Source organism: Nylanderia fulva, unplaced genomic scaffold (assembly GCF_048542155.1).
Source record: "Nylanderia fulva isolate GAGA-0341 unplaced genomic scaffold, ASM4854215v1 Scaffold25, whole genome shotgun sequence".
NCBI lineage: Eukaryota > Metazoa > Arthropoda > Insecta > Hymenoptera > Formicidae > Nylanderia > Nylanderia fulva.
This window is the reverse complement of record NW_028190314.1, coordinates 930,614-946,687: the sequence shown is the minus strand read 5'-3', so window position 1 is coordinate 946,687 and position 16,074 is coordinate 930,614. Positions and strand designations below refer to the sequence as shown.

The 16,074-nt window shown below is 33.1% G+C and overlaps 2 protein-coding genes across 3 annotated transcripts; both read right to left on the bottom strand.

Annotated features, from left to right (window-relative positions):
* Nucleotides 1-56: 56 nt before the first annotated feature.
* LOC114941089 (2',5'-phosphodiesterase 12) lies at nt 57-3,574 on the bottom strand. 2 transcript variants are annotated; one of them, XM_029315950.2, is made up of 8 exons: nt 3,389-3,574; nt 3,075-3,327; nt 2,001-2,551; nt 1,728-1,867; nt 1,195-1,481; nt 970-1,125; nt 669-789; nt 57-563 (listed from the first exon to the last, which is right to left on the bottom strand). In XM_029315950.2, exons 2-8 carry the CDS (start codon nt 3,252-3,254, stop codon nt 301-303), a joined length of 1,698 nt encoding a protein of 565 aa, XP_029171783.1. In that variant the 5' UTR covers nt 3,255-3,327; nt 3,389-3,574; the 3' UTR covers nt 57-300. The 2 variants fall into 2 exon arrangements, with proteins under 2 accessions (XP_029171783.1, XP_029171782.1); XM_029315949.2 differs by having other exon boundaries at nt 3,075-3,574.
* Nucleotides 3,575-3,778: 204 nt separating this feature from the next.
* LOC114941090 (uncharacterized) lies at nt 3,779-5,322 on the bottom strand. Its single transcript, XM_029315951.2, has 3 exons — nt 5,075-5,322; nt 4,388-4,517; nt 3,779-4,315 (listed from the first exon to the last, which is right to left on the bottom strand). The coding sequence occupies exons 1-3, from the start codon at nt 5,194-5,196 to the stop codon at nt 3,824-3,826; spliced, it is 744 nt and encodes a 247-aa protein (XP_029171784.2). The 5' UTR covers nt 5,197-5,322; the 3' UTR covers nt 3,779-3,823.
* Nucleotides 5,323-16,074: the final 10,752 nt, after the last annotated feature.

Here is a 16,074-nt window from a genome sequence, read left to right as displayed (position 1 = left end):
ATAATATATTATATAATTTTTAAGTGAGTGGAAGTAAAAAAAAGACGAATAAATAATTCAGTTAAATAGACTTATATATCAAAAATTAGGAAATAGCGACATATCGATTATAAATAAGTTTCAATAATAGCGCTAGAAATTTTACATTTGATACAATTTTTACGTTTGAAAGCTATAAATTCATATATATAATATATATTTCATACGTAAATGCAGTCCGATTTAATCCAACAATAAGTGAGGATATTGTACTAGGCACAGTGTCATGTGTTAAATAATTTCAATATATCTATATATTTATTATCCTTTCAATTTCAAATCCGCGCACAAGGATATATGATCACTAGGAAACACTACGGACGGCAAACCCGTATGAAGAGTAAGTTCCTCCTTACTAGGCATCGGGATTATTTGCTCAATTTCGAATTTATCTCTTTCATAGAATATGTAATCCAAGCAACCAGAAAACTCTGGCGTGTAGTTTGTATATTCTGGCGTGCCACAGGCACTGGACATGCAAAGATCCTGCATTAGAGATACATTTTTGATAGCTTCCGCAGGATCTAAAAAAGGAAGATTAAATTTGTACAATTGATTCGAGATTATGTAAACACATCGTATTCAAATTAACAAACAACGGAATTAAATTGATATGAAAAATCACTCACTACTATTCCAGTCTTCACAGGTTTCCGGAACGTAATTTTCAGTCATTAACTGATAAATACCGCATTCTGGCACGCTGTTAAAATCTCCGCAAAGTATTACGCTTACATTACATTCGGGATTCTGTCAACATATGCACGTTCGTTAATTACAAAATTATAAGATATAATATATATATAAATGAAACTTAAACATGCATTTAACAAAAGACTTGAATAATTTATGTGATTAGAACAATTTTCCCACATTATATTTTCTGTGGACATATAAATGTAAATAATTTTTATCGGAAAAAATATCTACCTCCTCTCGTATCTTTTTTGCCGCTTCGTGTACATATATAATCGCGTAATATCCTTGCAGCAAACGTATGTGATCCGCATCAGGTTTAAAGTATAAATGCGTATTACCGATAATCAAGATTTCAGATTGGTTCTCTTTAGATCGCAACGTCGTTACCTAAAATCATTAAATTTTATTTTTTCGATTAACACTAATATTATCAATAAGCAATCATGCACGAATTACCTGAATAGTTGTATTTCTACCAAGAAATCTCTCTTTCGCCTTGTCGTTGTCAATTTTGGACCAAATAGTGGCGAATCTCGGAAAATCAATATTTTGAGCCAATACACTGTACTCAAATCCTAATTTCTCGAACCTTTCCTGATTAAAAAACGTGGCGAGCCCTTCGTTAATTTCATTTTTTGTAACAAATACGCCATCGTAATTTAGCATGTACAAGGATGGTAGTAAATCATACTCATACATGCTCCTGTCAACTTCTTGGAGACAAATTATGTCACTGTTGAATCCTACAATAAAAAATATAGTATTTAAACTTATATTTTATTGCTTTAATTTAATAAAATAATATTTTGCTTTAATACTTGAAGGAACTCTAAACAATTTTTTATCTTATTTTTTTTTAATAATGAAGCAAATAATATTTATATATGTATATCAATCATCACTTTCAAACTTAAAACATTTTTTTAAGAAATTTTGTATTGTTGATAAAATAATTTAAATAATTTAAAAATTACACGCTTGACAGATACCTATTATTTCTTTGAGTATTAATTGCTTCCTATAATCCATATCTAACGCATACTGTGGACAATATGGATACAACACATCCTTGGAAAAATCAGAATCAGCATACGTATCTGCTAATATATTGTAGGATACTATCCTAAAACTGAATTTGTTTCCTTTAATAAATATATTATATAAATAAAATGTATGAGACAATTTCTATTTTGTTGTATTATGCACAATAGGTTTTTTATCTCATTTATATATATTTTATGAGTATATAAATGTGTGTGTACCTTCTGTCCACTAATTTATGTTTTGTAAACTGATGTCGAATGTCAAATGGACATAATCCAGGACCAGCCTCCACGACATTCTTCGATTGCACTTCCATATTACAACCGGAATCCGATTCGTTTCGCGGTTCGCAGCTGATCTTTAAATTGCAACCAATGTCAGATACGTGTGGTATATACAGATATCCAGTTGCTACGTGTGTCCATGAATTTGGTTTGTTGTTAACAGCGTCGTTTTTGTACCAATTAAAGATCGATCGTTTCTTATCAGTGTACAATGACTCAAATTTAGATGGATAAGTTGGAAAACCAACTAGTACGCTTGATGGCAATGAAATATTGATGATATAAGGCGCATTTCGTTTCACTAAGAACGTCTTCTCAAAAATGACTAGTTTAAGTTCTGAGGTATCCTGTAAAAGGCTCTCGCATAATACATCGCCATCGATTTTGATATCATCCTTCAGAAGCATGATCTTTCCATTATCCACATTGTCAGTTGGCACAAAACATGTCTCTAAAGTGGCATCTTTCTTCCTTTTTCTCTCCACCTAAAGAAAAAATTGTGTTCCTCATAATACTAAATACTTTACATTCTATGTGCTACATATTTAAATTTTTTTACATTAAGTCTATATATATTTAGAAATATTAATTCTTCTAATAGAAATATATATTAGTTTAACAAATTAATTCTTTTTCGAAATTTATTATATAAAGAAACTTTATAAAATTATTTCTAATGAAAATATGTTTCTCAATTGTAGTACAACTTTTAAACTTCCTGCATTACAAGAAATATATACATATAGTAATTATAGTAAAATTCATTACGCCAATAAACTATAATTTCTTTTAATACAAATCATTTAAACTATTCATTAACTTTCTTCATTCTGCACACATCAGATAATTCATTAATTTTAATCTAATAATATTCATCGCAAATGTATACCTAACTTGTGAGTATACATTCTCCAGACGTTATTAAATTATTTCTTTAATTAGCAAAATGTTATTTAACACTCCGCGCAAATGATACAAATAAAAAGGTGAAAAAATTAATGTTTTCACCTTTTTGTTTATGATCTTGCAAACGTTTGTGTCGACTCTCTTGAGGAAGTTGCCGACGTTCTCCGTGATCTGCCTGGAGAAGTTGAACTGGCGGTCGACCCTCATCGTCTCGTTCACGTAACGAAACGAGATGTCAAACACCTCGCTACCCTTCTCGTAGCGGAGGAACGCCTCGTTCATCCTCAACACGCGTTTCGAATGCACGTGTTTGCTGCGAAACGACGTGAGGATCGACGACGGGACCAGGTGAGCTCTGCAAGCGAACAATTTAACCGCGAACGCACTTTGCATTATAACAGTTGCATTTCGTTCACCTCAAAAGTAGACGGTGCAGCTTCGATTGAGATTGATTGACTCGTCAAAAGTGAGGTTTATAAGAATTTCTGCGTGTAAATCGAAGGTAGAAGAAAGTTTTCTCCGATATCGAGGAGAATTTTTTTCAGGTAATAATTTTCTTGGCGGTGCTCTTTCTCGCGCACGTGCGAGATATCTTTATCGATAGATAATCGCGTTTATCGACTTCGTGTCGTTGATTGTTTTACGCCACGTTAGATGGAGCTAGATAGTGAAAAATTGATATTTTAAATTGATTCGAAAAAAATGAATAGTGCACAAATAATTTAGGTAGGTTAAATAAAATTTAGATTAATAAATCTTTAAATCTTTATTTTTAGAATATTTTTATTTTTTATTTGTATCTCTCTCTTTCTCTCAAATAAAATAATTATATAATAATACAACGTATCGATTTATTTTTCGTTTTCTAATTTTAATTCCTCGTGTCTTTCAGTTTTATTTGTATCCTCATTATTTTTTAATTGCTGTGCTTCTTCGCGTTTTTCAGACTTTATTTCTTCGGATTTTTCTAATTTTATTTCCTCGTTTTTTTCCGATTTTGCCTCCTCGCATTTTTTTTCCTCTTCATGTTCATCTAATTTTATTTCTTCTGATTTCTGTAGTTTGGTTTCCTCCTTTTCCGATATTGTTTCTTCATGTTCTTTTTGTAATTCATCATCCGTTCTCTCGCTTTTCTGAGATCTCGTTTCTTCGCGTTCTTCTAATTTTATTTCTTCATGTTCTTTTTCTAATTTCGTGTCATGTTTTGCAGAAGTTGTTTCTTCTTCAATCTTATTGTTAGAATTGGCCTTTTTTGTTAAGTGTTCTTTCCTTCTTCCTCTCGATCGTTCCGCTCTTGTTTGATATTTGACGGTCACGCACGACGGTACTTTTCTCTTAATCAACTAAAATAAATTTGCACATTTATTCATCGTTCGCATATATATAATTAATAAAGTTGTTTAATAATTGCTTACCGTACGAGGTAGTATTTTTTTAATCGCAACTTTTTTTTCAGTTATGGTCTTGTCCCAGGCTTGCTTCTCCTTCCACCAAATACGCTGATAATCGTTCGAGAGCAATTGTTCTATGCGAGGATGCCCTTCCCTGAGGAATTTCAATCGTAAATATATTATTTTTATAATATATAATTGATATATAAATATAACATTTGTTTATTATTTCTGTAATCTTTATTATTCTCTTTTTTTTATTTAACATTTATTATAATTAATTCTTTAATATTTTTTAGATGCTTTAGATTCGATTAAAGATATTATATATATATATATATATATATATATATATTTATAATTATTATATTTTATTTAGATAGATATTAAAAGAAAATTTATAGTTTTATAATTTTTTCGACATATATCTTTTCTTGCCAAGAATTTGAGAAATATATCATGAGAATATTAATTTTCCATTATCTTGAAAAATCTATATTAATATAATATTCTATGGTTAAATATTTATAGTTTCTTTACGACATTGTGGCATATAGGCGAATCCCCCAAATGCCTTAGCAGTCATATACAGAAAAAGAAGAAGTATAGTTTCTTCATCTATGTCATCTTACATTTATCTATGCTTATTTTATTATCTACGAATTTAAATGTAATTTTAGATCGGGTCTCTTTCGATGAAAATATTCATACTTTTCGTAAGACGGCACGAATACCCTCGTCGTCGTGTAGCTCGAGGACACGATGTTGTCCGGTTGTCTCCGAGGCGCCGCGGGCGTCCATGTTTTAAATGGCCGGATGTCCGTCGCGTTCATGCGGACGATCCCGAAAAGCGCCCTCGCACGCCTATCTATGTGTCTCCGCGCGATCTATTTATTTATGGCGCGCCGCGCGCGAACGGGACTGTCCGCGATTTTAATAACGAATTTCTGTTCGGACCGGGTCAGATTTTCTCGACGGAGATTATCGCGACTGACAAGACGCAAGACCCCGAGGGACTCGACAAACGTGAATCGGGACGAGCGCAACGAGGCAACGGAGGCGGCTCTGGAATGCGAGATTTATTCATTGAGGTTATCGATATACAAATGGCAAATTTCGCGGCACGAAAAGGTATGTGTGTCGGATCAAGATAAATTGGACGAATAATATAACATTATTTGGATTTTGCAACTGCACTTGATTTTTATGTCTTCTGTAACGCGAAATAGCATGAGCGTAAATATATATAATAATATAGCTAATAATATATATATATATATAATGATATCATATTATACTGAAGGAAAGAGAGGGAGAGAGGAAAGGGAGAGAGAGTATGTGCAGTTGGGAAGATAATAGGTCTGTTTTTTTTTTCAGTTGAACTGGCTCTGCACTAGTTCAGAGTTTATCTTTTTCTATTTCACATGCATTGAAAATAAAGAGATAAATTCATCTGAACTAGCACAGCCAGTTTAGCTGAAAAGACCTCTTATATATCCTTTTCTTATTTATATGTGCTTTTCCATGCTGGTGTATTCTTGATTTTTTTCATCAACAAAACGTTATGTTTATATGATCTTATATCGTTTTAAGGATATACGTATTAGATGTCATATAGATATCTAAAAAGAATTTCTGCAAATATATATTATATAGGTATATATCTCAAATATGATAAAATCGCTAAGTATTTTATATGTTTGCAATCTTTTATTACATTATATTTATTTTTGCAAACATGTGTGGATTTTTCTTAATTATTAAATTTTAATACTAAGCAGCTCTATAATTGAGTTTGTTTGTGTGTATAATTTTATTAAAAGGTAACAAATTAAAAGTAAAAAATAAAATTTTGCTATACCTGTATCTTCAACTCTCTAACTTATTTTTCACAATAAAAAATAAGCCAAATTAAAAAAATTAATATAGAAATTGATGAAATATATAATATATAATTTATAATAATATTAATAAAATATTAATATAGTATTATATATATATATATATATATATATATATATATATAATATTTTATAATAATTATATTAATATTACTATTATTAATATATTCCATTATTAATATTAGTATAATTATTATATTAATTTATATACATATAAAAATATGTATTATATGTAATATATATAATTTAATTTTTTTTATTCATTTGTAATTCGAAAATTATCGATACGCATTGACGTTTCTTTCGTCAGTATTTTGATCTCATGTTTAAGTAAACAGTTCGTCTGTACACGAATTATATTTTATATTGAGAATAATTTTCGTATTAATCTGTTTCTCATGATCTGTTTTTTTTTTGTATGATTTGTTTGAAATAACCGACTCGCACGCAGAAGCAATAAAAATCGCTTCTACAAGTTCCACTTCTCGCTAATCTTTCGTCGATCCTCCTGAGTTACAAGCAATGATATTATCAGCTAATTATAGAAATGCATGCCGAGCGCATTACTCGCTATATACTGTAAATAAAAGCGACTTTGGTTGCGCTCAGGCTGCGTGCGATGACCGTGAATGCCCAATTATTAATCTCATGGTTTAATACCTTCACGCATGAGTGTACGTAACTATATATCGTTGATTTCATGTCCTTTTATCCCGGGGTTAGTTAATGCCAATTTCGTTCGACGTATCACCTTGTCGATGCCATTCTGTTATTCGCAGACATAAATTCGCAATGATGTAAATCCAACGTTACTTTCGTAATACGGGATATAAATCAAAGTAATCGCGCGACAACATTTTCCAGATACTGTAGTATATTAATAGCCGTCGTTTTTTTATTACTAATTATATCTTGATATATACATAATATTATATAAGCAGTTAACATTTTTATAATTTTAAATGATATGCAAACAGAGAGAGAAAGAGAGAGAAATGGAAAGAGCAAGAAAGATATATTTGAATATTTCTTAAGAAGTTTTTTCAATTAAGAGTAAAGAAGTCTATTTATGTTAAACAAATAAGAATTATATTTATATATATATATATATATATATTTAATAATTTGATAGTAAAAAAAGTCACAATATATTTTTTCATTATCATGTAACGAATAAAGTAAAAAATGTTAAACGAAGTAGAAGTTTCTTCGAGCGAGTCGAGGGAAATTAATCGATTAAATTCTCTGCATTTATCCAATTAGCATTGCAAATCGTCATTTCTCGATCACCTAAATAATAATACGTCTCATAAATTCTCATATATGTAATTTTCGTCATTTTATACTTACATAATTGCAACTGATTCGTCGAGAAAGTCCGCGAGATCATGAGAAATGAAACCGAAAGTTAGTCCAGTGTCGAAAATTCAAGAGAGACGTATAGGATAAACGAGCGCAGAATCGATACAATCGTGAAGGACAGTCGTGTTTATGCTAATGAATTTTTTTTCACTCCGTATCGATGCTAATCGCCGTTATATGCGTATTACGTGCGTATTGCGATATTGCGTGCGCCTTTATTAAGTCGTTTGGCCAAGCCACACCCGCGGAATCAGGGACGATCTTTAAAGTCTGATGTTTTCATACCCATTGCCCGAATTCCGCAAATTGAATCGATTACATTCCAGGAAAGAAAAAAAAAGAGACGTACTTGATTTTAAGCATGATTGCCGATTAATGTTTTTTCTTGTTTTATATAATCTCTGTAAATAACTTATTCCTTTCACAGTTGCTGTAATTATCTCTCTTCTTACGTTATGCTTTAATTACATTTTCTGATTATTTTCTATTTTTTTCTTTTTTTTTTTTTTATTATACATTAAAATTCTTTATTATTTTTACATGTAGTTTGTTATAAAATATTTTTATTTATTTTTCTGAAATATTTCTACTTGTTAGAATAAGTAATTTAGAAAACTATTTCTTTTAAATACGACCGAGTATAATTATTTTTTAATAAAGTTAATTTTTTTAGTTGTGGTTTATATTATTCGAACAATAAAAATATAATCATAATAAATAATTGAAACGCATCTCTTATTTTTTTCATACATATAAAAGAACCTTATTTATACGCACACAATTCGGCGCAGATGATCGAATAAAAATGAATTACATTTTCATCGAGAGAAAGAGAGAATCTCCTCTTATCCGCGTTTCATATATTATGCAAAAAAAAAAAATATCACCATCGCGACCTAAATACTATTCGCAATCACATTCGCAGACAATGCGCAGCCGGCGCATTTTTTAAATTTATCGCGACGTCGGGATCGCGAAGAGATTTCTCGGCGTAATTGCGTTCGCGTTTCTTAATTGACTTTTTTTTATCGACTTTAATCAGGTTGCACAATGTCGCGCGCGCTCTCGCGCTCACGCACCCACAAAATTTGCATAAAGGATATCACGGCCGGAATAATCTGGCCCACGGCCCGCATAATCCCGCCGACTTTCTGGCGGCTGGAGAAGACGATTGCGCTTCGTAAAACAGCTCTGATATGCAAAACCGTGTTTTCGATCGGTCCCGCGCGCGCAGATAATTCTCTCATTTAAAACTTCTCTCTCCAGACAATCTCTGCCGAGCGGTCGGCTTTTATTCCTGCCGACATCATATCACATCGAGACACAAGGTTAGTTGTTTCTTAACCCTCTTTCGGTATCGGGACCTTTACTTTAAAGGCAAGAAATTTACATTTTTTTTTTTTTTTTTTTTACGAGCTGTATTTCTACTTTAGATACGTTGCGAAATCCAAAAGTATCTCATTGTGAAGCCATACTGGGACAAGTTTGCATGTATAGTTTTATATTGCTTCCCATATCTATTTTTCTATATTTTCTATATATTCTACCCATGTTTCCAATTTATGAAATTAATCAATTTTTTTAAGTGCAGTAATTATAAAAAAAAAAAATCGAAAGCAAATATGAAAAATGAGAAAACGAGTATATATATTAACGAGTTCTTTTTTGTAATAAAAGAAACATCGCGACTTATGTATGTATTTCATCTCCTTTCCTTCGTTATTTCGGTCAAACAGTCGGACAGGTGATTCTATATAATTTGTGGCATAAATTCAAACCCATGAGAGAGCACAAATTAAGAACAGATTTATATTAAGTATACGTTTCGTTTCGCGGCGCGTGTGAGAATAAGCCCGAAAGAAAATCGAAAGTCCGTCCGGTGCGCGATACGGCGCGGCGCCAGCTGAACTTTGCAGAGATTGAAGGAAGACTCCCAGCTTGGGGAGAGACCCGTGTTACGTGATTACTGGCAAATTGCTCATATCTGCTTAATTAACGGGAAAACGTATATCGGAGACGTATCTCTCGCGCGACCAGGTGCGCCCGGGATGCGCAGATGCGCGTAGAGACGTCTGGGATTTTTTATTTACTTCTCTGCCATTTAAACGCGTCGCGCGTGATTATGGCGAAAATCTGGGTCGGAGAAACTTTGGACCGCTCTCGTTTTCGTCCTACTCTTTTTTTCCTTCCCACTAAGTTTTTTCCCCCTTTTCAGTTTTTATCTTTCGCACAGCTTGAGCCCGCGCGAAACATCTGGAATGGCTCGATAAACAAATGATCTTCTCTCTGGTACACAGATGCGCGATCCAGAGTATTTTCTTCCCCCGAAACAAATCGAAAGAGATATTTAATATAAGGCGTGATTTACAAAATCGACGTGAAAAGAGTCGCGTATTGTAATATAAATATTTTATCGTAGAGAGTTGAAGTACCTCTAATCTCACTTCCCAGGTAGAACAGAAAACGCATAATGATATGATGACGTTACTTAAAAGTAATTTTGGAAAAAAAATTTTATTTATTACAATTATTTATTTATTCTATTGTTCATACATATTTTAACAATATTCAACAACATATCTTTTTCGAAAATTGTATAAAAAGATTATTTTATTAACTTTTAAGTGATGAATAAAATTATAATGACATCATTATGAGTTTTACGTTCTACCTGGGTTTTATCTTTGAATACTCATGAATTTATTGAATTTGAAAGACAAAATATAAGTGATTTGTATGCGCATAAGTAAACGTTTTTAAAAAATGCTTTCCGGTTACCCCACACGTCGCGTTCGACAGAAAGTGAAAAGTGAATATGCGATAAATAGCTGTAGATATTCTAAAAAGAAATTTTATGATCGAGCATATCGAGGATATGGATCCCTTCGTAGATCGGCGATAGAGAAATGCCTATTATTTCGTCGCGCCGGTAATGTTTTACCCTATCTGATTACGAATGGTTATCATAAATAAATTCAATTAGGCACCGAAGGACAACTACCACCCGACATCGATTATTATCGCGACCGACAATGAGCGTGATCGAAGTTGCTCCGATAATCAAATATTATGAAATGTAGTGTAACAGAGCTTTTCTTTTTTTCATTTTTTTGTAACAAAATTATATCGTAATTTTTTAAATTATTATATACTGGAGATTCCTTTTTTTAACTGTTTGTTCTTTTTTCATATTATATTTATTTTTTATAATAGTATTATAATTTTTTGTAACAAAGTTGTATTGTAATTTTTTATAAATTACTGTAATTTTCTTTTTTGTAACTGTTTATTGTTCTTTTTTCATATTATATTTACTTTTTATAATAGTATTATAATTTTTTGTAACAAAGTTATATTTTCATTTTTTTTTAATTACTGTAATTTCCTTTTTTGTAACTGCTTGTTCTTTTTTTGATAGTATTATATTTAGGCTGTGATATATAGCTTGAGTTCTCCAAGTAATATTTCACCTTCGAAGATTTAGCCGATGGCATCGTGTGTATATAAGCGCTTTAAATTTGATCTGCTCTTTGTATTCCGTGTTGCGACACAGTAGCACAGTAATCGTTCGCCATAATAAATTCAGGGGCATAGTAGTTTATATAACTAGAGAATTCGTCGCTTGAAAGATTAATGGATCGAATAATTTGCGTCTGCGAGGAAATAAGGCTATCTGATATAAGAAATTACTCGTCATCCTTGATCTGCGCCACAGGAGATCCTAAATAATACAGAATGTCTAAATTTGGTCGCAAGGATGTTTAGAAAATCTCTGAGAGATAAGGACAGATATCTCTTAGATACTTTTCAGATTTGTATATTTCTTGGAAAATTCATCGAACGTATTTTTATCCGCAATATATAATTCCAAGATCGTTCCATAATCGATAGACGTCTCTAATTTGGTCTCGATCTTATTTTCCTTGTACGAAAGACATTTATATCTTTAAATACAGGTTTAATTATATCCCAGCGCGCTGGAAATAGCAAATTACGAGATCACGTGTCATGTAATTACTGTCGCCTAAGAGGAAAATGATTTTTGATCCGATCCGTTAGCGCGCTAACGGATCAAATGCATAACAACAGTTTCCGTTGAAGAACGTGATTCACGATCCGCAAGGATCGAGAATTTATACCCGTACAGCCGCCGGCATAGGTTTCTTGCTCAACCGTTTCTTACTTGTTGTTTCAAAACGAGCGAGAGATATCTTCGCGCTGCTCACGCGAAGCTGAAGAAGCATAGAAGACGAAGAGGAAGAAGAAGAAGACAAGAACGAGAAAGAAGAGCTCGAGTGAACGTGAGGTTGCAGAAGCGAGCACCTGCGAAGACGTTCACCAACGCATACGTGCGGCACGCGATTTATCGATATCGACGATAGCATATCCTTCGACGTCGAGAAGTGATTCCCTGAACCGGTCGATCCGATGCTGAAAACTGGTTGTTGCAATTTTGTAAGATGTAGTTAACGAAGTACGATAATCAGTTTACTTCCGTACTGGGTGTTCCAAAATCGCTCGACGAGATTTTGAGAGTAGAGATGCCGGTGGATTCAATCGATAGAAGCTTGTTAGAAATGTCGTACATAATACAATAATTAGGAGAAATATAGTAAATCGATAGATCGCGTGCTGCACGTATATGGTCGAGCTCTTCGCGGATACTTGCTTCTACAATCTCACGTTCGCTCGAACTCTTCTTCGTTTTTGTCTTCTTTTTTTATTCTCTTTTTAAATTACAGAGAAAACAGAAACATAAATATATTTTAGATTATATAGAAGAAGATTATTTTAACAATATGTATTTAAAATACAACATATTATTGTTAGCATAGCATTTATTCATATATTGATTTAATCCTTCTATCTCTTTAAAATTAATATTTTTAATATACTAAATTTTGTGATATATACTATATGAAAAATATTTTTAGTTTTAAACAAATGGTGGCACACAATGGCATTATTTAAATAAATATTTATTTGAAATCAACAGTTTTTTTTAGTATTATAAAAATATTTACAATAAGAACAAAAATATTTATCTTGTTTAAATATTGGTTAAATATATGTATAAATTGGAGTTATATGTACATAAGCTTGGCAACAATCAAAAACATCAATAACTAATCTAATTGAAAAAAAATTAAAACATTAAAAAATCATATTTCATATCATTTTATAGATTATAATTTTTCTGTCTGTCTCACCCAAGTTTTAAGATCCCGAGACTTTTACCAGACTCCTTTCGAGTTTCGTGATCTCTATTATTACGATTATGATACGACGCAATTTGCGTCGTATCATAATCCAACTTCTATAATAAAATGTAATGAAACTTCTCGCACCATCGTCATATCTGGATTAAAACGAGCGCGATGAAATCGATCGAAAAGCGTCGGTTAATCAAAGTAATGGTTTATTTCTCCACTTACGTCCTTCAATTGCAACACGGTGCATTATAACGCGATTCCGTCCTCGTCATCTTATCGATCTGAAAATTTCGCGAATCATCGCTTATATATAAAAGCGAAAAAATGCCTTCGGCGACGAGAAAAAAGAAAATCCATCTTCGTCTTCTCTTCTCTCATCCACGTTCGTCGATCGAAGCTCATCTTCGTGACGATTATGTTTAATTAGGTTGCTCTTTTAATTTACGTCTGACTGCTGATCGAGACCCCAATGTTGCTTAACCGATCGACAAAGTATTCCCGGATATATATACATATATGTATATGTGATCTACTTTCAGCAATGTTACTCACTTTCGCTCTTGACCAGAACTCCCGACACACATTTAGGATAGATCTCGTTTCGAGTGATCGATCGATACTTAAGAAAAGGTGTCGCGCTCTACCTGATGTCTACCTGGTGCCATTTATGCCGTAGATGGATTTTCATAATCATTAATATAGAACGCCCATTAATGCGGACGCGATTAGCATGATTTTTTTCTTCGTCTCTTCGTTCCTCTCGCGTTTTATACCGCCTATTTTTTTGTTTCTTCTTTAGATCGGGCTGTTGTTTTTTTTTGTACCGATCAATAGCGAGGCTCAATTAGAGATTGCTCGATCCAAGATAGATTGTAGACAGTTCGAGGTCGTAATTGCAGAGTGTTATCTCAAAACTCGGTCGATCCAGTCATTGAACATTTTTAGATATATCTGCTCTAATAAACATTCACTCGCGTGAACAACATAAACACTTTAACTTCAAAGATTTACCCAAGAATTTATAGATCATGTGTGATTAATCATAGTTTATCGACGTTTTACAATAATGTGGAATGTGTATTGATATTTTAAATTTTACGAATTAATTTCTTTCTCTTTTGTATCAATCTAAATCTATACATAGATAAAGATCATTATTGCAAAAAACATTTATATAAAGAGATTTTAATATATTCCAAAATCTCTTTACATTAATTTTTATCTCCTTGATATAGGATCGTAAAAGTTGTAATATTTAAATTTTTGGAAAATTTAAATAATAACACTGACAAATTCAAATATGACTTTACGTGACTTCACGTGAGTTTTAATATCAGATTTCTGATTAATAAATAAATGCGGCATCAAGCGTTTATATCGAGGTAAACGGAGGTTTCATGCGCAATTATCACGAATTAATCCGCAATGCCAATCTCGATTCCTTTCTTTTACGCCTCGTTCTCATTTTCGAAGTCGCACAATATTACGGAGAACGCGTCGGAGAGAACAAGTCGTGGAGATGGGAAAGGATTTCTAGTCGCAGAGCGCGCGCACTATTTAGAAAACTAGTTTCGCTACTACATTAATTCACGATATTGCATATCGCCGTCCGTCCGGCTACCTTCGTGCGGTAAAGGCCGGTTTGCGCGTTCCCCTTTCAGCTCGTCTTCTTCTAATTGCGCGCAAAACAGCGGCGAAATGCGCGGCTGCGCACAGGTGCGCGCGAGTCCGCTCGATAACCCGGCAATTAATAAAATCATACCGCACGCAATAGAGCCTTCGGGCCCCGTTAATTACGGTTAACGCGTAACTTCTGCCTTCTGCGCGCGTTTCACGCATTTCTCGGTATATATCTCTTTTTTTCTTCCGCGCGATGAACACTTCGGAACCGGCAAATTGATTGAGAAAGGGAAGAGGGTGCGCCATCGCACCTGCGATAATTGTCGGTAATTAGTAACGTGCTGGCGAACGTACTCTCGGATATTTCGCGTTCTAATATCGCGTCGGATAAATCACTCCGATTAATTGCCGAGGCTTGCGAAAAGAGAGATAGAGATAGAGAAAGAGAGAATAATTATGAGAATTGTAATTCTTTGTAATTTTCGCGAAGGTGTAGCAGACGCGATGATGAAGCGTAATATCGCGATGAAAATGCTATGCTCCGTTTCTATGCCCTGTGATATAGATTCTTCGGTATCGCTTATAAATCTGTAGATCTTTTATCCTACAAATTACTCATCGATACTAGAGATTATCTTGTAAAGCAGAAGAAAAATATTGACCGCGATGAATTAATTTTATACGATTAGCGTTAATAACTGCTCTTCAAGTATTCCAGTCGAGCAACTTGATATTTGTGATACCGAGATATTTACGAGATTGATGGAAGAGCTCCAAGTCGTAAAGATACGTCTATGGGAATCGCTCTTTCATAAGTAGCTGCAAATGACTTGGGAGAATCGGGGAAAAAGATCAATCCTTTCTTTCGTTAAAGCGATTACTCGGTCAACGGATTACGTAATTTATATCCCGTCACAACTATTCAGCTGTCAAAAACGTATTCCTTGTACCAATATCCTTTGTACCAAACTCCCTGCGAAGTATACTTCGCAAATTGTGCTCTTTTCTCGCGATAACAGTCATTAAGTGGCAGGCAAAGCGAACAGTTGGGGAACGAGGGTTAAATCATTACGATATTATTCGGTGACAGGGTGTAATCATCGAAGGCAAAGTCATTAAGATCCGAATTGCATGTCGACCCCTCCGCGTTTTGTGTTCATAGCTTCTCTATCTGCTCGCGTTATCTCGTCAATCACGAGTCATTTTATGCGCGAGGTGTGGCAACAGCAAGTTGAATCATTAAAAGTTTCCCTTCTATGAAACACGCAAAATTTTATAGAATATATACAAGACTCGGCGATGCAAGCTGCGATTTAGGATTGTAAATTTGTACATTCACGCAGTGATTAGAAAATCAATGAGATATATAATTTTCTCACGGTCTTTTTCGACGGATTTACATCATCTTGATAATTAGACGGCTCCATTAACACGTTGATTCCCATGATGGTTTATGACAGGCGCTATCAAATTTTTAAACTGCTCGTTTTTTAACAAATTGGATGCCACCGAATAAAATATCGAATAATATTCATAAAATTAATCATTATTAATTAATATTTTATTTCAATATTTTATTATTATACTTATAATTAAAAAATTTTTTTTTTTTTAA